Here is a 21,629-nt window from a genome sequence, read left to right as displayed (position 1 = left end):
GATTGTTGTGGGGTAATAATAGCATACTTTGTAAACTGCTCTGAGTGGGCATTAAGTTGTCCTGAAGGGCAGTATATAAATCGAATGTTGTTGTTGTTGTTGTTGTTATTAGAGTTGTGTCTCCACCATACCAGCTTGTGAGCTTCTGAGGCATATGGTTGAACACCAGTGGACTGGATTGATTTCTGATCTGGTCTAGCATGGCGGTTATTATGTTCCTTTATGTTAATTTCTTTGCTCTTTCAGATGCTATACATCCGTAAGACTATTATCAGAAAAGGAATTGGGTTGGGGGGCAGAAAATAAGCAACTAAGCTGACTTACTTCATGCTGGAATGTCATGCTGGCATTATCATTGGCTATTGAGTCCTTGTTCATATGTGCATTTGGCTTTGTTATTTTCTGGAATGAGACAATAAGATAAATGATAAGTTTCAAATAGCAAAAGTTCAAAAAGCCTCCCTTCAAGCTGCCCAGAACTGGAGAACTGAATGAGAGATCATGTTTCACATTGAACTTGAATCTATTTCTTTCTTCTCAGTTAAGCACTTTACTTTGAATTAACACAGCAGAGATGCACATGTTCACTTCTGCTCTTTGTAGAGTTAGTTACATACTACTGGGTTGTGGCTGTTTACCTTCCCCTCCCATGTCATTTCTAATCCGTAGGTGTGGTGAATATGTCTGATAAGTACCTGTTTATAGTCCACAGAAATAGCTGTGCAGAGTTTAAGAGGTAATATGAAACCTGTCTTGTTGGTTGGTGTTCACTGGCTGAAATCGGCATTCCAGATGCAACCTGAAGGAAAGCGGAAGAGTGGATTTTTTTTATTCAGCTTCAAGGGCACCGCACTCAGTTAACTGGGGCTTTTCAGCAGTCAGAACTGTCCAGAAGTTAAAAGAAGGCATATATTTGGTATTCTAAACTTCTCTCTTCTGTCAGGATTTTCCAGCTTAGTCACATTTTTCCCTTTGAAGGATTTATAAAAACAACTTTGGCCGTAGTGGACAAGACTTCACAAAACTATCTTTCAGGAGTTTTCTGCTGAGAAATGTTACCGACTCTGGAGCCGACATAAGGAAGTAGCAAACTGCAAGTACCAGCTGTTCTGTGGGAACTGTTGCTTGTTCACTGCACTTTCCAGTAAGTACAGGTCTGTGTGTAGCAGACTGACTAACAACAATGACTTTGTAGAAGATTTGCCTTTACCAAAAAAAAGCCCTTTGTGTGAAGAATAAATTGTGACGCTGCTGAGAAAATTTATGCTGTGCAACAATATGCAAAATTTCCTCCTTTTCTTCTGTGTCCAAGTTGTAAACTTCAGCAGAAATTTGCATTTCAGCCTGCTTCACTGAAAGTGGGAAAGAGGGCAGACTGTGATCTGCAGAAGCTGCCTCTCACTGTGATGTTTTAAGTTAAATGAAAAGGTTGCCTGGGAGTAACTATATAGAAATGAACTAGCATCTGTTTCTGGAATATAAGAGCAACCGTGATTTGCCCAACATGGAGGCAAATCAAACTTCTTATTGCAACAAGAGCTTTGATTTAGAGAGTGGAGCAGAAGCTGAACCAGGCCAGAGTCTCTTCACGAAACTTTCTATGAAAACACTTTTTGTATTACCTGCTAAATTGAACTCCAGAGCATCAGAAGAACAAGCAGTTCTTAAAGGATTTCGAAATGTCAATGGAGACATCCATGTTGACAGCCAGGAAGAGGGGACCAGTACTGGTGGCGATGAGGATCCCAGAATAGTTGGTCTACTTCCAGAAGTACTACAGGCTCAACAGGAAATACCACAGAGCATCAACAGTGCTCACACTACTCTGGATGCTGGTACTGGTGACTTGTTTGCCCTGGAGACCAGTGCTGCTGCCTCAATGTTCTCAGGGGAGCTGGGAACCTGTGCTGCATCTCACCTTGAGGCTGCTGCTGGTGCCTCAGGTGTCATTGAAGCTGATGTTGGTACCTCAGTTGACTCTAAAGCCGGCACTGGTGTCTCAGATGACTGTGAGGCTGGTGCTTGCAGCCCATCTGACTTGGAACTGAAGGAGCCTGAGCAGAATGAGCCATCTCTTTGTAGTCCCAAGTCTCTACATTTGCCTTTGTCTGAATTCAGTAGAAAAAATGACAAGGATGTCATTCTTGTTCAGGGTACTTTGGTTCATACAACAAGTGACACAGAGTCAGACAAAGAAGCTACAGACCTACACTGTGATGAAAAAACAACAAACCAATCTATGATCAACAGTGCTGTGACTTTGGAGCAGGAAACAGAGGAATATAGGCAAACTAATGGTACTACGAGTGGAGACAAAACAGAAGCATCTCTACCAGCCTCAAAAGTGCCTGTAGCAGAAATGGATGATATGCTGCAGGAAACTGGCTCCAGTAGTGAAAACATAATTCTAGGAGATGAGTACACCTTTAGCCTGGCTGCTACAGGAGAAGATGCTCAGGAGTCTGGAGAAGAGCAAGGATCTCTGGCAAGCAGTTCAAGCAGTATATCCATCCAAAAACCGACTGCAACTGAAAAGTCCTTTCAGCTTCCTGCCTTCTTTAGTGGATTACGTGTACGGAAAAAAGGACAGCCTAGAGATCTGGGGGAGAGTGTAACTGAAATCAAACCGAAGGACAGTGACTTGGCTATGCTTAAATTAAGACAGCCTGTTAAGAAATCCAATATTGCACCTGATTTGTTATCGAAAAGGAAAATAGCTGAACCTAAAGCTAGTCCAACCTTTTTGGAACAACTGTCTCAACTTTTAGGGCCTAAACATGATGATAAAGATTCTAATGAGATGATAAGTGAATCTGGAGGCACTGATGATAGTCAAGAAAGCAAATCTTCCGAGCAAACAGAACCTTCAAACCCCCCTGAAGAAATCAAACCAAGTCCTGCTGAGTCAGCTCTGGATGCATTTAAAGCTTTATTCTCGCGCCCTCCCAAAAAAGAAACAACTGCGGACACTTCAGAGTTAGAAGCATTAAAACGCAAAATGAGACATGAAAAGGAATCTTTGAAAGCAGTATTTGAAAGGTCACAAACAAAATATGGGGATGGAGCAAGCGATACAAAACCAGTAGGTTGATTCAAGTTTTTAATGCCAAATCTGGACTGTAAACACATTTTTAATATTAATCTGATACATTTAATGGATGCTCATGAGCTAATTAGATGACTATGAGCTGAATAATAAAAGCTAAAACTAAAAGAGAAAGACCAAACTTTGAGATCTCCAAACTGAGACACTAGAATGTTTTTTAAAAAATAATGTTCTGCCTTGCAATGTGAAGTTGTATTGGGGAATACCTCAGGTATCATAGTAAAAATGGAATTGAAGATAGGGCAGAATGTTATATTTGTATAAAAATATTGTAGAATGATTGGGTTGTTCATTGTCACAATAACAATGTGAGGTAAGTTGTTCTTTATGTACTGTGCAGTTCCAAATATAAGGTAGCTTTGGAATGATCTAGAACACCAGTCTATAAACTGGCTCTGAAATATCCACCCTGAAGGAGACTGCTGTGCCCCTGTATATCCCTCAAGGGATTCTTCGCATTCAAAAAATAACAGCATAAAATTAAGATGTGGTTATTTGGGCAGCAACTGTGTGAGTCTGTGGCGAATCTGGAATTTAGATCCAGTTTCCTAGGTCCAAGTCAATAATCTATCATCCGTACTGACTGACAAATATTTCTGTATTGAAGTCGTTTAAAAGAACTGTGATTGGATGTCACTAATATAGTCTGTCTGTCTGTCTGTCTGTCTCTGTGCTGTCTGCATAAATGTGTATATGGTTGCCACTATAGGTTGACTGTATTACTGTTAAATGTTGATGAATAGCTCATGCAGCAGCCTACTGGACTGCTGCAGAGTGCCACTGAATGGATAGGGGGATCTGACACTCTTACTGGATGGCGCCAGGAGGTGATATCAGGTGCACAGCTAATACTGAGATAGCATTTCCTGCATTCCCACTAATGTCATCACCTGTGTCACTCTGATGCTGTTATCCACTCACTAGCTGTGTGCCCGTACTGTGACCCCCATTGTCTCTGATGCATCTCCTGGCATCCTCCTGTAAGGGTACCAGCTCCTGTATCCCATTCAGAGGTAGAAGCTGGGAGTCTGTCAGTAAATCACTGCATAGAGCAGGGGTCACTGGGGGTGTGGGGAGGGGAGGTAGTTGTGAATTTCCTGCATTGTGCAAGGGGTTGGACTAGATGACCCTGTAGGTCCCTTCCAACCCTATGATTCTATGCATTGCCACTGGTATATACTTTCAAGTGCACATTTGGGATGTACCCAGCTATTCCAGACTGAAGAATGGAAAAGACCAAATTTGTCTGAAAACATGATGGTCCCATCAGAGTCTCCTAGAGCTTCATGTCATTGTGACTTAGTTGTATGGTTTGAATAGATTAAAACAAACAAATACATGTATTTAAATGTATTTTTAATAGACCTTAAATTACTTTGTGCTTTGTTTTACCAGACTGATACAAGTTCTTCGGAACAGGATGACAAGACTCCAGGAAGACTCCAGACTATCTGGCCACCACCCAAAGCAAAAGATGAAGAAGAGAAAGTTGGATTAAAGTATACTGAAGCAGGTAAAATTGAGTAATTAAATTTCTGTGAAAGAACCTAAAACCTGTTGGGCTTCCAATGCAGGCCCTTACACAAAGGTTATATTCTGTCTGACAGAAAAAAATAATGATATTATTTCTCGTGATATAAATAGCTTTTCAAAGGTTACCAGGTAAGAATTTTGTTTCAGGCAATTATTTTTAGATAATGCATCTTTGTTTGTAATAGCAATGCTTATCCCATGCTAAATGCCTTCAAACAAGCAGGCAAAGGGGATAATCTAGTTGCTGTTGTGTATTAAAGACTAAACATATCCATGATTTTATGGTCCTGTATAGTGAAGATACACCAGAAGTAGTGCATTAACTTACTTATCCCCTGTAAGAGAAATTCTTAATTGTTAAGCTCAAGGTTTTCAGTGTAGGTTCTTCTAGATTTTTTTTCTGGTAATTGCATGTAAGTGGCTTTATTTGTGTATTGTGGATGGAGAATTATAATATTGGCTGCTTTATTAGATTCTGTCTTGAGTCACAGCAATGATTGTACTCATTCAGATTAGATTCATTTAAGCCACAAATGCTTTTCTGCCCTTCTCTCAATTTTGGTGTGCATTTACAAAAAACCGAAAGGAGGGTCTAAATGCATGAACATCAGGTTCGGACAGGTAGTTGTAAATGCACTTGCGTGGGATTTCTAAATCCATTCATGGCAGTGCAGTAAAAATGATTTACAATCACATTTCAATCTTACTGTATTTTGCAGTGTATGTGTGATCTTTTTATTCAGTTTGTTTCTTATTAATGATTTATTGAAAAAAATGCCATCATTGCAAGAAATTGTTTCAGGAAATTAGCAAACTGTATGGCTTCAAGAAATGCTGCATTTATCACTTGAAGGATAGTTGTTGTGGATTTTCCGGGCTGTATCGCCGTGGTCTTGGCATTGTAGTTCCTGACGTTTCACCAGCAGCTGTGACTGGCATCTTCAGAGGTGTAGCACCGAAAGACAGAGATCTCTCGGTGTCAAACTGTGGAGAAGATTAATTAAACCTATCACTTGAAGGTTTAAATTTATCCTGTTCTAACAGAAATTGTTATATATCACATAACTCTGTACTCATAGCTCAGTTTTGGAAATTAAATTTATTCTAGGTCCCTTAGAACATACTTCCTTTGGTACGTTCCAGGGCTTCTGTATGCACACTGGGATTCTCTCTTTTTCCAGATTTTTGTTCTGTCTCTTCAGAAAAGTCGTGAGGTTGGGATGTGGAGAATGCTTTGGGTACATGACTACCCAGGAGCCCCAATGCATGGATGCAAAAGGGCTGTGGAGTGTCCCTGGGGAGTAGACATTGCTGCTGAGGCTCTCTATTTGTATATTTAATACATTTGTACTCTGCTTAACTCCACAAACTTAATGCTACTAACAAAATAGCAAAAGCTGCAGGACACAGATATTACAAATGTCCAACATGTTAAAGCCAACACAGAATTAAAAATACAGCTAAAACAGTTTACCCACCATGAAATGCCCTCTGGAACAGAACAGTCTTGGATACCTTCCTGAATGAAGCAAGTGATGAAAGGCACTCACTGCCAGCAGCAGACTGAGAAAGCAGCACACCTGGAGAAGGGCCTGTCCCACCTCCTGATGGGAGGAGGAAGAGCAAGCTTATGGCTGCTCCAACCTGCCTCCCACAGGATGAGTGCTGTTTGCCTTGCCCAGGACAGGGCCCACCAGCTTGTATCAATGGTTCTTACCTTGCCTCAGTGGATCCTACCTGCCTTGTGTGAGGCAGGGGCTACCAGTATACAGCAGTGACTTCTTCCCACCCATGTCATGAGCCTTGTTCTTTTAGCCTTAATGGACACTCTACCCTATACCCTGTACCCACTGTGGTAAGCCATTCCAGAAGAATGAACCTACCACAAAGAATGCCTGTGACTTGACTGCTGCCAAATGCGTCATCCTAGGTGAAGGTAACCAGAAGAAATCCATCTGAAGAACATAAGTGGCACGTAACAATATCCTGGGGAGATTTGGCTTGAGAGATTTGAGGGTCCCAGGCTACAAAGGGCTTTAAGTGTGATAACAAGCAATTTGAAATGGGCATGGAAACAAATAGTAACACTGTGTACTGGCAAGAGGTGCCAACTTCCTCGTGGAGCCTGGAGATCTCGCAGGATCACAATCCATCCCCAGACAACAGAGGGTTGTCTCTATAGCATTATACCCTACTGAGGTTACTCCCGTCGCTAAACCCTGCCCTCCCCAGACTCTCCCCGAAAATCTCCAGGAGTTTCCCAACCCAGAGTTGTCAACTCAAGTACTGGCTTCTCAGGCTCCCGCACTCCACCAAGGCACCCAGTCATGGTGCGTGGATGAGGGGAGAGGCAACACAGCTTCCAGCCTCCTGAGGTCTTGCTGCCATCCCACATATGGCTGATGGCAAGATGATCACCCACCCTCCCACCTGTGTTTGCCAGCTTTGGGTGGGGTTGCTTACTCAGCAGTTTGGAGGCATTGGGCCAGACCCACTTGAGTGAGTTCACAATGGCTGGTTGGCTCATCCCATTTTAAGGGACCTGGGGGAAGCCAAAGGGGACAGGCGTGGCTTGAGGGCAGTTATCAGGCTTCACCCTGGGTGGCAGGGAATCACCAGGGCCATGCTTTCTGTTGGGTGCTACAGCCCCTGCCATCCCGTGTTCAGTGCCCAACAGGTGGGCTGGGCAGGTGTACCATTGAATGGCAGGTGGGTTGTTTGATGCTGTGAATCCATGCCCTGTGTTGTACCAATACTCCAGTGGTTCTAATCAATAAAATTGTGGCAAATTTTCTCTCAGAATACACAGGCATGTCTTATTTGCCTGCAGCACTAGCTTCATGCCTGCCAATACAGCTGCAAAATATTTTAAACACATGTTGAAATAGAATGCATTTCCTTTGCAAAGGCCTTTGAGGTTTTGCATATGAACTGGTACTTTAGTTATACCGCCATATTAATTTCTTTATATCCTTTAGTTTCACCACTATGTGCTCTCTTTCTCCCTGTGTATTTTTAAAATTAGAAATGAATAGCATGGACTCCTATTCTGTTTCTGTGAAGTTTCATTATCACATAAATAAAACATTCAACCACTAGCAATATGTTGGTTTAGTGGGCCAGAATCCAGGAATGGGGCTGAAGCAGCATACATTGAATATTAACCAAGCAGCGTAAAGGGTACACGCTAAACCGCAATGTGTCATACAATCATAGCAAAAAGGGCTGCAGAGCTGTGTGCATAACTGAGGTATTTTTTCCATACTTCAGCAAGCCTTGACTGTGTTGCCCATTTGTTTTGTTTTGTTTCTTTTTCCTGATCTTTTAATTAAGGCCTTAGTAAGGCCTTTCATGGTTATTCTTTTCAAAAAGCTTTATAAGAGCTACAGCACAATTCAATGGAATGTTGTTAGAAAGGTGAAACTGTACAAGATCTTGCATACAATGTTATTGGTTGTTGCAGCCGGGCTTTTAATGGTAATAATTAGCATACCAGTGGTATTCTAATTTGCTTAGATCTCGTATTCTGAAGTAGAAATTACTCATCTGGTGACTGGTAGAGATGAGAATTTAGCAATGACTCAGACCAAGCAAGAGAAAATTACTACATTCAGCGGAAGCTTAGACCATCTGTTGAGGATGTAAATCCTATTTGCGTGGAAACTATACAAGATACTTCACAATTTATTATCCTTATGGTAAAATTGTCCCAGAGTCTCCTTGGATGACTCTGTAGACAAAAATTCTCCTTATTTTTGTTAGAATCAGTGAGGCTGCCCTGACCCGCCTAAGATACCTTGCGCATCTGTTTCTTGTTCTGTTTTAGCTGCGCTGCGTAGAGTTACAGTAGATGCCATGTGTTGCCAAATAGTTCATTCCTATGAGAAAGGATATATTTGCTTTCATTGATGATATTTAAAATAGGGTTTAATGGTATGTTTTCTCAGTGTATGGAATCTATTACACTTGGCCATAATAATTACTCTTTTTAATAGCAGGATTGCTGATCTTGTGTCTACCAGTAGGCAATAAGGTAAGGCCAAAGTGGGGTTTCTGCATAAACAGGTGGTTTCTTAGGTATGTAGGATAATACTACTTTGTAAATAAAAAGACTCCTTACCTCAACAACCTGATGAGTGCAAACATACTTATTTGCCCACCAGGAGGCACAAAATACAGAAAATAGTTACATATCAATTGAAGAGGAGATAGGAACATAATAAACAACAATAACAGACAGTTTGCAGTAGTATAGTCTACAGTCCCTATTAGAGGTGTGGGATTAGGCTCTGGGAATTGGCAAAAAAGCTGGGTGTATGCCCATTTGAGATCTATCCAGCTTTGCCAGTTCCCCAGGTTGAACCCCCAGATCCAATCCCAGGGCCAAACTGCTGGGCTGGATTATCCAGCCCCAGTAGGCAGCCACAGGCAGCCACTGCAAGCTACCGGCAGCTGTCAGCCACAGCAGTGAGCAAGAGGTCAGCAGCAAGCGTGAGGGTAGAAGCAATGAGAGAGCAGACAGTGGCACAAATTGAGCTGGAGCCAAGCTCTGTGCTGTTGCAGGAGAGCAGTGTGAGGCTGGGGGGTGGGGGAGGAGAAAGCAGGCATAGTGGATTCCTATCCCATCCCCCCCCTGCTCCAAAAGTACCCCTTCAAGCTGCTGCCACTGACTATCTTTTATACTCCATGTCTCGGCAAGCCTCACTCCCCATTGCCTCAGTAAAAGAGATTCTCAATGGGATTCTCTAGTTTGACATTGAGAATCTCGAATTCAACATTGGGATTCTCTGTTTCAACATTGGTTTGACAACAATAAGCTTGCAAGGGATTTATGTTGAACAGGAGGATCCCAAGAAAGGGGGAGGGAGGCTAGTCACAGAGTTTAAAAGCCTTAGAAATGTTTCTTCCATAGGAAACAGTTGAAAGTGGCCGGGGCAGCTTTTTCATGGGGGCATAGCATTGGACCCTGGGGTCCAATCCTCATGAAATTTGGGGGAAGGGGTCTTTAGGGGACATTCAGGAACAGATTCCCTACAAATTTGAGAGTCAGCTTTAAAAATGCCCCCCAACCACCCCCCAGGCCCCCCTGCAGCCGTTTATCCCCATAAGGAATAGTAGCCAGTTAAATCTGAGATTCTCTAACTCATAACAGAGAATCTGACCCAGACTCCAGGGATTCTGGATCTCCACCTCCCCTGAAACCTGGATTTGGATTACCCAAGGGTTTTTTTGATGCACCTCCCTAGTCCTTATCTGTTTACTGAAGTATCTATTTGAACCCCTTTTTTATAGTACAGCCCTATTACATGTGTAAAAAAGTCCTCTTAGAATCATAGAATCATAGGGTAGGAAGGTTACCTCTAAGGTCATCTAGTCCAATCCCCTGCACAATGCAGGAAATTCACAAATACCCCCCCCCCACACACACACACAGTGACCCTTACTTCATGCCCAGAAGATGGTTTTGAAAATGTTGTGATAATTCAGGAGAGTAGAAGCTTTCCTGACCACTTCAGGCAGGCCATTACATAAGGCATGGGCCACCACATAAGGTGGGGACCATGTGTATGGACAGCTATTGATTCTCTCTTTTGCACAGTGGCATGCACAGATAAGCAAAGCTGCTGTGGCAGAGCATAGGGATATAGATGCTCCTGCAGATATGGGGGTTAAGGCTATGAAGGGCTTTGTATGTGTTAGCCAAAACTTTGAATTGAGCCTGGTAACTGATGGGTAGTCAATGGAGTGATTTCAGAATGGGAGTAATATGCATGTTCTACCTAGTTTCCAATAATAATTGGGCTGCAGCATTCCACACCAACTGTTGTCTCTGGGTTGAGGGGAGCCCAATGAAGAATGCCTGAAAAATGCCCCAGATTTGCAGAAAAATATGAAATCTTAAAGAAAAAATACATTGGATTTTTTTTAAAAAAACAGAGTGATAAAAGGAGCTCCTGTAACTTTAAGAATCAGTTACTCTCAATGGCTGTTTCTAGGCAACCATAACAGTTTAGCCAATATTCCAGGCTTGGTTTCTGTCAGTAAAGGGAGTAGTCGCAGGGCCCCTTCCAGGACTGTTTCAGTCTTTGATGGAGGACTCATTGTGGCCAGGATAGAAGCAACCACCAGATGACTTGATAATACATGTCTTGCATGACTAACCCAGGCCTGGCTTCTTGAAACAGCAGTGCACGCACGCACGCACATGCACACACACACACTAGCTTTGGGTCCCCATTGTAGAAAAAGGCAGTATATAAATGAACTGTTAATTAAGATAGACGAAGATAGGCAGATAAAAGATTAGTTAGTGAGTTTGAAGGAGAGAAGGATGTAGGGAAAGGTGAGCATATGGGGGAGGAAATAGTGTGGGGAAGGGGATACAGGGAAAAGAGAAGTACCCCTTGCAAGTCCTTGCAGATTCTCCACCATGCAACTGGGCCATAGGGGAGAGACTGCTAGGTGGGAGGGGCAAAGGTGAAGACAGGGGCAGACAAGGATGGGTGGGAAGAAGCAGGAAAATGGGGAGAGACTATGGAGGAAAGAGGACATGGTGGGAGAGAAGAAAATGAGATGCCCCCCTGCAAGTCCTTACAGGTCCCCCACTTGTGTCCATTTGTTAGTGAATATGTTAGTGTCCATTTGTTAGTGAATATGTAAATTAAATCTGTTTTCAAGGATTATAGTTTTGTTTTTAAATCAGAGCCTGCGTATCTTAATTTGGTTTTCATCTTCTGTGTCCCTTATATTCTTCAGCTTTCATTGGAGATGCTTTACTTGTATACATAAGTGGAATACCAGAGTTCCCTCCTCTTAAATGGTTTATTTATTTGTTCTTGGCTATTGTGCAATTAGACTTTGGTGAAATAAAAACTAAGCATAAGCTTCTTCAACTGGGGCAGTACTTTGGGAGGATGTTTTGTATACCTACAGATGTACACATAAGGACAATGTTCTGTATGTGAACAAATAAGGTGATTGAAGACCTTCTCTATTTCCTGCTCTGTTTTAAAATCTGTAGGAGTAAGCAAATCATAAGGAGTAAGCAAATGTCTCAGGTCCTGATTGAACTAAATCAGTTTCTTCACTAGTTAGGTGAAGAGTTAGGTACTTTTTTTGTTCATGCATTGATAAAACTACACCAAATGCAAGAGATAAAAATGGAACAGATTACAAAAGATGACAATTTCTAAAGCTTTTGGATTTTTATACTATCCCTTTACATTTTATTATTTCTTGCCAATATACAAATATTAAATATTTAGTTCTCTTTGATGACTAACTGGTTTTGACAGTAAATTGATGATAATATTGTAAAACCTATGTCTGTTGATAAGCTATCCTAGTTGGATATTGATTGAAAAATAACATGGTTTTTTTGCTATAAAAGCAGTTACGATTTTTTAAAAAAATCTTTTTAAATTAAAAAACTAATATTTTAAAAAGAGGGGAAAGAGCAATTACCAGCTGGTTAGTTGATACTGTTAGTAATGATCATACTGAAATATAAATCCATGTCACTTTGGTCTGAATTCTCAGGGTTGCTTGTTGATGTGGCTCGGCTCCTTTTAAGTTTCTTGATTCTGCAGCAAAGTCATGCCGTTTCTATGGCACCTCCGTTTCTATGGCAACAGACTCTGACGCTATAAACACTATTTTTATTTCAGCGTGAGTAAAGAGAAGCAAGGTCGTGAATGAGAAGCCCCTTATTAATACACAAACGAGTCTTAAATGAAATATTGAGAATAACAAAGCTGTAGACTACAGAACAAAGGATTTCAATAGTATTGTGGGTTGCCTAACAGTGAATCAGAACACATTTTCATTAAAGCAAGCTGCTTTTGCACTCAGAGATGCATGAACTGGCATCCTGAATACGAGGCTGGAAGTCATAACATCATGACAGTAATTATTGTTCATGCTTGACGGAGGATATTGAAGATTCATCCCACTACGTGCTTGATCGTACATTTTACACTCCACTTAGAAAAAAAAGATCTTTATTTTCCAAGAAAGATTATATAATTATCTTTCTGAGAAACTGGCATTTCTACAGGGCAATAAATGCTTAAAATTGTTTACTCAGTAGACCCTTCTGCTCATTTATTTAATGCTGCTTGACTACAGAATAGCAGCCAGTCCTTTACTTGCAAGGTAAGATCAGGTTTAGGTCCCTTTTTCATAGGCAGTTTTTCTAGACTAGGGAAATTGATCTAGTCCATTTTTTATTTTTAGCCAAGTGATTGCAACAGCAGTCATTATTATAAGCCAGAAAATGCAGTCACCAACTTATACATTGTAAAATACATAAGGGGCAAACTACATTTCACACACAAAGGCATGGAACAATAGAGTAACAGCCCTTCAACCACCCACCCCCACCCCACTGTTCTCAGGGGTAAGGCAGGACTTCCCCTTGCAGGGGGAGGCGAGAAATCTTGTACCCAGCCCCAGCTCAGCTGAGACGTGCTGAGACGTACCCAGCCCCAGGCTCAGCTGCGGCAGCTGCTCTCCTGCTCCACAGCCCTCCCGGCTTGCCCAGGAGGACTGCAGAGCGGCCAAAAAAAATGATGGAAAAGGAGTTCAGAAAGCTTACTTGGGTGTGTGGTTAATTCCACACAAACCAATCAGCTCCCAGGGAAAAGGAGGGGGGAAGAGCTGCAAAAGTGTTCACACTGGCATTAATTGGGCCAGCCCCGACTGGACAGCTGATTAAAAATTAAATCGCAGTACATCCGCAGGGAGAAAAATCAGGATAATGCAGACAAAGGGCAGCACAGTGTCCCATGACTAGCTTGCAAGTGTGAAACCCCTGCTAATGTGACATGCAGAACAGGTACAGACACGTTTTAAAATCCAAGTATGCAAAGTACCCTGGTCTTCATTTTTTTGCATGTGCACTCCCAGCCAGCATGTGATGACATCATTTCTAGAAGTGACATCATTGTGTTGGCCATGGGAGTGCTCCTGCACTCTGTGCGGAACTTATTCTTTAAGAATTGGCTTGTTTGGGGCAGAAATTGGCCCTGTGCGAAGTACATGAGCACTCTTGCAGCCAGCATGATGGCGTCACTTCCATAAGTCACATCATTGCACCAGCTGGAAGTGCATGTGCCTCCCACTTGTCTGGATTGCCTGCCAGTGAAGGGTGATTGCTGTGCGGCTTGCTCTCTCCTGTCAATTGCCAGTGATTGGCAAGCAGAGGGGCAAACCACCTGGAGTTTGCCTGCCATCAGCAGGCACCTGGCAAGCCTGTTCAAGATTGAGGATAATGGTAACTCTCAAGGGCTTCCTGGGTTGTCCCAGGTCCATGAAGGCACCAAGGCCGCAGGCCTGGTCATGCTCCAAATGATGCCTCCTGGTGCTTGCCTAAGCAGTACCATGTACCACTCAATCAATGTGACGTGCTGTGCTACCACCATCATGGAATACTAATACATTACTGAAAACTAGTGGGTTTCCTGTTACTATTTTCAGAGCGGAGTAGGTGAAAAACTCCACACAGCCTAGTGCCAGTCCTCTGGAGGGGAAAAAAATCCTACTCAGCCTCCCAAATGAGTGACCAGCTTATGCCCACTCTGAAATAAATGGTAGGGAGGGTGTGTATGTATCTACTTCACCGATGGTCAAAAAAGAGGGCAGTGGGGCAGAAGCTGGCTTCATGCGACCTGTCCCCTCCACTGGCTACAGTAAACCCTGCCCCTTTCCCTGACACCTCTATGAGAAAAGGGTTCAGGAATGACCTCTGCAAAAAGATAAATGTCTGTGGAGTAAAGAACCCTGTGGAGTTATTAAACTTATGTTCACTTTCAGTAAAGGTTAATTTATTTTTCAATATCAGTCATGGCAACTGGAGAAGCATAAACATGTAGTTAACATTATTGACCCCCCCCCCCAATCTTGATACTTCAGCATTTCTAACACTTCAAAACTTTTACATTGTTCAAACCAAAGTTAAAGAAGTCAACATGTGAGTTTGTAAGTTCTCTTTTCCCCAAATTATTTTTATTAGCTATAATAAAATGAAGGAGGGTGGGTTAAGTGTGTCTTGATAAAATTTCATATGACAACCAATCTAGGAGGCATTGTGAATATTTAGATGATCCAGAAAATGATGCAGTATGAGATGGATGGTCTCATGAACTGAAGAATGTGATGGAAATTGTATGGTCGTGTGTCTTCTCAATCAGCAATTGAGGACTCGAGTGCTCTCAGTTCATCAATAGGTTACAGGTAGTGCAATCCTAAGAAGAAATACTCCCATCTAAGCCCACTGAAGTCAATGAGCTTAGACTGGAGTAGCTGTGCTTAGGATTGCACTGAAGATGTCTGTGAGCCCGAATTAGGGATTTTTTTCTACCTTTGTGCAATATCATTGTGGCATAATGGTTAGAGTGTTGGACTAGGATCTGGGAGACGCAGGTTCACTCTGCCATATATGCTTGCTGGGTGACCTTGAGCCAGTCACATACTCTCTGCCTAACCTTTCTCATGGGGTTGTTGTGAGGATAAAATGCAGAGAGGGAGAATGTTGTCAGGTGCTTTGCATCGCCATTGGGGAGGGTTATAAATAAGTAAAACAAAATAAATACATTACTTGTCCACTTCTGTAATTCTATTAGGGTTGCCATTTACTTGGTTTTGGCTAGGATACCTCTCAGCAATGCTCCCTATCCCCTGCCCTTGCTCCAAGGTACCAAACTATAAATGGGCATTTCTGCCATCCCTCCCTATTGTGTTGCTTACTGAATGTCCCAGCCATTGATTGTATTGACTTACACTATGTAATTTGCCTTGAGTTTCAAGAAGAAAGGGGGATTTAAACAGCATAAATTAAATAAATAAACCAAAAAAATGGGGAGAGGGAAATTACATCTATGGACTCCAGGATACCACTTCCAGTTCCAAAACACGAAATGACTTCACACCATTCTAGGAATGTTCAGATCTCTATAGTAAAAATCATAGAGATTTGAAAATCCCTAAAGCATCTTGTCATCACTTTCTGTTCTGAAACAGGCTTTCCACCCTCCGGTGCTCTGGGGGATTGCCAACCAAGGGCTAGCAACCTAAATGTTGAGCTTGGGCTACCCATTGTGGATGACTAAAAGATGAAACAAGTCCAGAGATGAGAAGCTGAGATATTGCGTTAGGAACTTGCGTTATGAGCAGATGTGACAGAAGACTGGATTGTTTAGCTCTGAAGAAAAAAGGCTGAGATGGCATATAGTATCTGACTGTAAATAGAAGTATGGGCTTGTTAATCAGAAAGAAATATGAGTGAAACGATTACCAGATTGGGCATTAAGGAAGTTGAATGAGAAGTAAGAAAGTTTTTAACTTCACATTGTCTACATTTGGGAACAGTGTTTCTGAAACCATTGTGCAAACGGTCTCCCCTGGAAGCCTGAATTATATAAGGGTCTGATAGAACCTGAAATTAGAGTGCATCCCTTCAAATGTTGCTTTGATAAAAATAGCAAACTGAATCTACGGGGAATCCACCAAAGGAACAAAGTTTGTTTTCTTGACAACTGTTTTCTCCTACAACCAACAATGATAGAAAAGAACATTTACATTGCTTTACCTTATATTGAATTTGCTAGATATTAACTCATATTTTATTTATTTGTTTTATGGATAATTTAAAACATTTACCAGTTACTTTTCATGGCAAGATCTTCAAGGTAGTATGCAGTCCAAAATAAAGTTCTTTCCAACTGAACACACCAAAATTAAATCAATTGAAACATATCACCACCCAAGTATAAAAGACAATAACACCAAGTGTAAAATAGGCAGGCAACAATTGATGACAAATACGTGGTATAAACTGTTGTCTAAAATATAGGTGGGTATGTGCTAAACAAGAATCTCAGAAGATGTTCCACAATTGGAGTAATACCACAATGAAGGCCCTGTTTCTAGCATCCAACCTATGAAAGCAGATTACTGGATGAAAAGTCTCAGAAGATAAATTCAGTGGACAGGCAGGGTCATTCGTGACATTTTGTTCATTCCAGAGGTACAGTTTCTTCCAATTCAGTTGCATAAGATTCCCGAAGCAGGATCTCAGTTTTTCTTTGCTCAATATTATTTCATTAAACATTTGGATTAAATTCAGTTGCAAGAAAGAAGCCCTCTCTTTTTCACTTCCATCTGTATAAACAGAAAACGAAAATGAGTACCTCAAATATGCTATGTATTGGCTTATGCCAAACTTTGCAACTGACTTGGAAATGCACCCACACTTATTACTCTATGACTTCTGTAGGCCAAAGGAAAAGAAAGAAAATAATCCATGCAGTAAAATGGAAGCTGATTCTGCCTCAACACTATGGCTTGTAGGATAATGCTCTATATGACACAATCCAAATATTCCTTTATTAGCAATCCTGTGTTTGAAATGGGTGGCATGAGTGTGAAATATTTAAGTAGCATGCCTATTTAGCCTGCTGAAATGTTTGCCAGCTGGGTGGTAATTATTTGCTGTGTTGTAATCTTTGGCACTGTAACAGGACAATTATTCTACCGTGTGACCTAGCAGATGAATAATTTTTTTTTGTAAACATGGAGACAGCAAGGTATTTACTGTGACATAAATCTGGTGGCTGATGCCTCATAGCGGTGTTTTCATTATTGTCTTCCTGAGTGGACATGAGTGGCAGGTGAGGTTATTAATGTCATTTGTAAAGCAAACAAGCCTGTGCAGGAGATGAGTTAGATAGCTACTTAGGGGATTTTCTCTGAACAGTGTTCGTTGTAACAACCCTACACTATGCAAAAGTAACTGCCGTTGCGTCTTTTTTTTCTACGCAAATTCTTGATGTCTGTAGAAATAATTTTACTATTTTTTTTCTTAGGATCAAATCAGACAAGGCACTGAAAGATATTAACTGAATTTCTACTCTTTTTATTGCTAAAAAGCAGTTGGAAGAGTGGCTGACTTGGAGGGAGGGTTATCTCCCTCCTCCATATCATTTTTCTGGCAACAAATGGTTCATTGAGCTGTAATTTGCCCCACTAGAGGAAACATGTAGGTAGCTGATCATTTCTCCCAATGAAGCGTTATAGAGGCTTCCTGCATTTGTGGTTAGGAAAAATTGAGGAATAAAGAATTAATTTCACCTTGATCCAAATTGGAGCCTACTGTGGCTGCTATTGTGCATGAAATAAAATGTGCTAGAGACCTATCCACAGATCTTCTAGTATCTTGTCTGGAATCATCCGTAGTTATACTATGTGAGGGCTTTTGGTTTAAAATAATAAGGAACCAAATAACTGTACTTATTATTTAAGTTGAAAAGTTATTAATTCAATAACCCATTTAGTGGTAACCAAGGCATAACAAAAGACAATATTGCATACCTTGTAACATACATAAGATATGATCCAGAATAAACTGGAAAAGCAGTGGCTGCACCAGTAGGCAGAAGAAGAAACAACCAGGTACAAGAAGAAAGAATTTATTAAGGGTTTTTTGATCTCTACACATTTCGCCTTGAGCTTCTTCAGGGGATCTCCTATGCAGTACTTCACATTTTATCTGGAGGTTGGCAACCCTATCTGGATAGGTTGAAGACCACTGACCTAGCTCATATTGTCAAGTGTGTGTTGTAGTGTCTCGCAAAGATCACAGATCAGATATCTTTCCCAGCCTTGCTACTGGACATCCTTTAACAGGAGAAAAAGGGGACGAAACTCTTAAGCAAAGAATGTGTTCTTTATGGCCCTGTTGCGATAGCTAGACAACGTAGCTTTGTCAAGACTGGTGATATGTGCTCTCTCCAAATTACCACCGTGGCAAAGAACAAGAGCATCCCACCGACTGAGTTAGGGAAGAGGCATAGTTCTGCCTCATTCTGGGCTAGAAGCATGATTTTTGGTAGAGGCAAGCATATTTTGAGAGCAGGCTGCCCAACAGTTTCAAAGTAGTTTCAAGACCTACCCTGGGATCAACAGATTCAAACAAAGCAGAAAAGTGAAAGTATTTTTGTTTTTCCTTTCCTCTTTTGGATGTCTTGGCCATCCCTTATAACCAGCCAGGGTGTCTTTCGTGGCCTAAAGCGTGACCTCTGCTCTTCTTTCTGATGAGCTAGCAAATCAGCAAAATTTGGTTGGTGTTTTTACTTGGTCCATCGCTGAGCTTCCATCCTAGGATGTGAAACCTTGGCTTGGAATGGAACGGAACGGAATGGAATTAGTCAGCTTCTTCAGAATGCTGGAGTGCATTATGTAAACAGGAATGGCACTCACAGTTAGCCATGGAGTGTGTAGAAAGAGGCCAAACATGGCTCAGGCACCCTATGCATACATAATAGCCCTGATACACAAGAAGCAGACCAGGTTTCTACTGGTCTCACTTTGCAGACCTTCCATTGGGGGCTTATGAAGGATGCCCGTGTTACCCACCTTGGGAATTACTTTGACAATTTATTTTATTAATGCTTGTTCATTGCAAATATCACCAGTACTTAGTAAAACATTATATTTTGATATTTAAATGATAAAATAATTTCAATTTATGTGCATGTTTAAAAAATAATACCTATACTTGGAATTTTTTTATTTCTTTAAATGCATAGAAGGCATTTGTACAATTGTAATTATTCTCTGCAGTTACAAGTTTACAAAACTGATTTGCATGAAGTTAATTATTTTGATTTTATTTATTTAAGTCATTAGAGACCACCTTTCCTGCTGAAACTCAAAGTGGATTACACAGTTTATGTCAAAACAATCAATGGCAAAGACATTCAGTAAACAATACAATAGAGTACGTATTTCAGGAGTTTGAAAAGAAGCAGAAGTCCAATACAGAGTTGAAAACAATGCTGAGGCAAAACATAAGCAAATGATAAGACATATTAAATGAACATGGAACTATCTATCAGGAACACACAGCAACAGGCAGTACACAATAGTATAGTGTACAGTCCCTATGCCTTTTCTAACTCATCTCTTTGGACCATTTGCTTACAGCACAGTCCTATTACCTGTGCAGAAATGTCCTCCTATTCAGTTTTACATAGTTTGCAAAAAGCCAGGAGAATGGGAGCTTTTCTGACCCCTCTAGGCAGTCCATTCCATAAGGTGCGGGCCACCACAGAGAATGTGTGTGTACTGGCAGCTATTGATTTTGCCCATTTGCAGTACTTGCTGAATGCCCTGTTCAGATGAGTGAAGTTGGAGTTAAACTACAAGAGAGGAAATACAGAGGACGCTCACATGAAGAGAGTCACAATGTTACCAGGGAAGCCGAGTTTGAAAAAAGATCAGAAGGTTCTGTCAATTTCCCCTCTCAACAGAGCCAGCAAAGATTTCTCCTCAGAGGATTTGTTTATTTCCTCTTCGCCTCCTAGAGGGGGAAGTGAAACCGACAGAGCCTTCGGGAGGCAAAGAGATTAGCAAACCCTCTGAGTGATCTTTGCTCACCCTGTAGAGAGGGAAAATTGGCAACACTTCTGATCTCTTTTAAAACTCAGCTTCCCCACTAACATTGCGACTCCCTTCACGTGCGCATCCTCATGTAATTCGTCTCTTGTAGCTTAGCTCTTACTGTCATGGGGCATAGAGAAATAGATGGTCCCATAGGTATGAGGGACAAAAACCATGAATGGCTGTGTATGTGATGGTCAAAACCTTGAGTTGAGCCCAGTAATTGATAGGTAGCCAATGGAGTGACTGCAGAATGGGAGTAATATGCATACTTAATCTAGATCCTGATAATAATTAAGCTGCAGTCTTCTGCATCAGGTGGCATCTCCAAGTTGACTTTGAGGGAAGACCTATGTACAGTGGTCTAGTCTTGATGTTATAGCATGGATACAGATGGCCAGATCAACCAAGTCAAGATACGAGGCCATCTTCCACGCTAAACTGTTTTTGGAGAAGGCATCTCTTGCAGCTGCATTAACTTGCTTCTCTAGCAGGAGTGCTGGATCCTGGATAACCCCACGGCTCTTAACCAAGACTGCAAGGGTAAACTGAACCCCATCAAAAGTGGGGAGTACAGTGTCCTCCACCTTCCAAAATAGCATCACTTCCATTTTCTCTGGGTTCAGTTTCTATTTGTTCACTTTCAACCATTTGACCACAGCTGTCGGGTACTGGCTTAAGGCCTCTGCTGCATCACCAGGAAACTTGTATAGTGAGACAGAGAACTGGGGATCATCTGCATATTGATGACATCCCATTCCAAAGCTGCAAATGATTTCTCCTGAAAGCTTTACAAAGAGGTTGAATAACATGGGAGATAAGATGGCCACCGCAAGACAATTCCCACCTTGAAAATAGCTGGTCTCCCACAACAACCCTTTGATTCTGTTCCATGAGGAATGATTTGAACTAGTCCAAGGCACATCTCCTGATACCTACTTCTGCTCCAAATGCCTCAACAGGATGGCATGATCTGTTGTGTCAGAAGCTGCAGATAGATTCAGAAAGTGAAACGAAGTATGGTCTTTTTCTAAATTCAGATGGAGGTTATTTGCACGAGATAGAAAAACAAATGCAGTTATTTTAAAAATGCTTTGTTTGTTCACCTTTGCTGATACTTAATTTGCAGAATAGAATTTGACCAGGGTGTGAATCCAAATGATAACTGGCCTTCCTTTTAACTACTGACATTATTCTATCCACTGAGGTTATGCTAGTGACATCTAGTGGTTTAATCTGAAAATTGCATCAAAAATGATTGTCTGCCAAGGCATTTTTACATTTAAAGAGCTCCGTTTCCCCAGTTCTGTCTGCTTTTCATTTGTGATTCATTCCTTGTGATTCATTTAACATTTAATTATGGTAATAAACAAAAGCTGGTGTGTCAATCTGCTACTTTTATGTGAGCCATTGGTGGGTGAACAGGGTGTAATTTCAGCAACAGCTTAAGAGAGCAGAGTTCCTGGCACGTCTTTTCAGTGCCAAGGGTCAGTCACCTGGTTTGAAGGAATCCTTTCAGAGTTCTTCACAGTCTGCTTTGGATTTTATTGTT

At 41.4% G+C, this 21,629-nt stretch overlaps 1 protein-coding gene across 1 annotated transcript in view; it reads left to right on the top strand.

Moving 5' to 3' along the window:
• The first annotated feature begins 1,504 nt into the window (after nt 1-1,504).
• FMN1 (formin 1) overlaps nt 1,505-21,629 on the top strand; it is a 197,426-nt gene continuing 177,301 nt past the window's right edge. Inside the window, exons 1-2 of the mRNA XM_054971273.1 lie at nt 1,505-3,082; nt 4,502-4,619. Coding sequence (XP_054827248.1) covers nt 1,505-3,082; nt 4,502-4,619 — 1,696 coding nt within the window. The remainder of the gene's footprint in view (nt 3,083-4,501; nt 4,620-21,629) is intronic.

The sequence above is a fragment of the Eublepharis macularius genome, chromosome 2 (assembly GCF_028583425.1).
Source record: "Eublepharis macularius isolate TG4126 chromosome 2, MPM_Emac_v1.0, whole genome shotgun sequence".
Lineage (NCBI taxonomy): Eukaryota > Metazoa > Chordata > Lepidosauria > Squamata > Eublepharidae > Eublepharis > Eublepharis macularius.
This window is presented reverse-complemented; position numbering and strand designations above follow the sequence as displayed.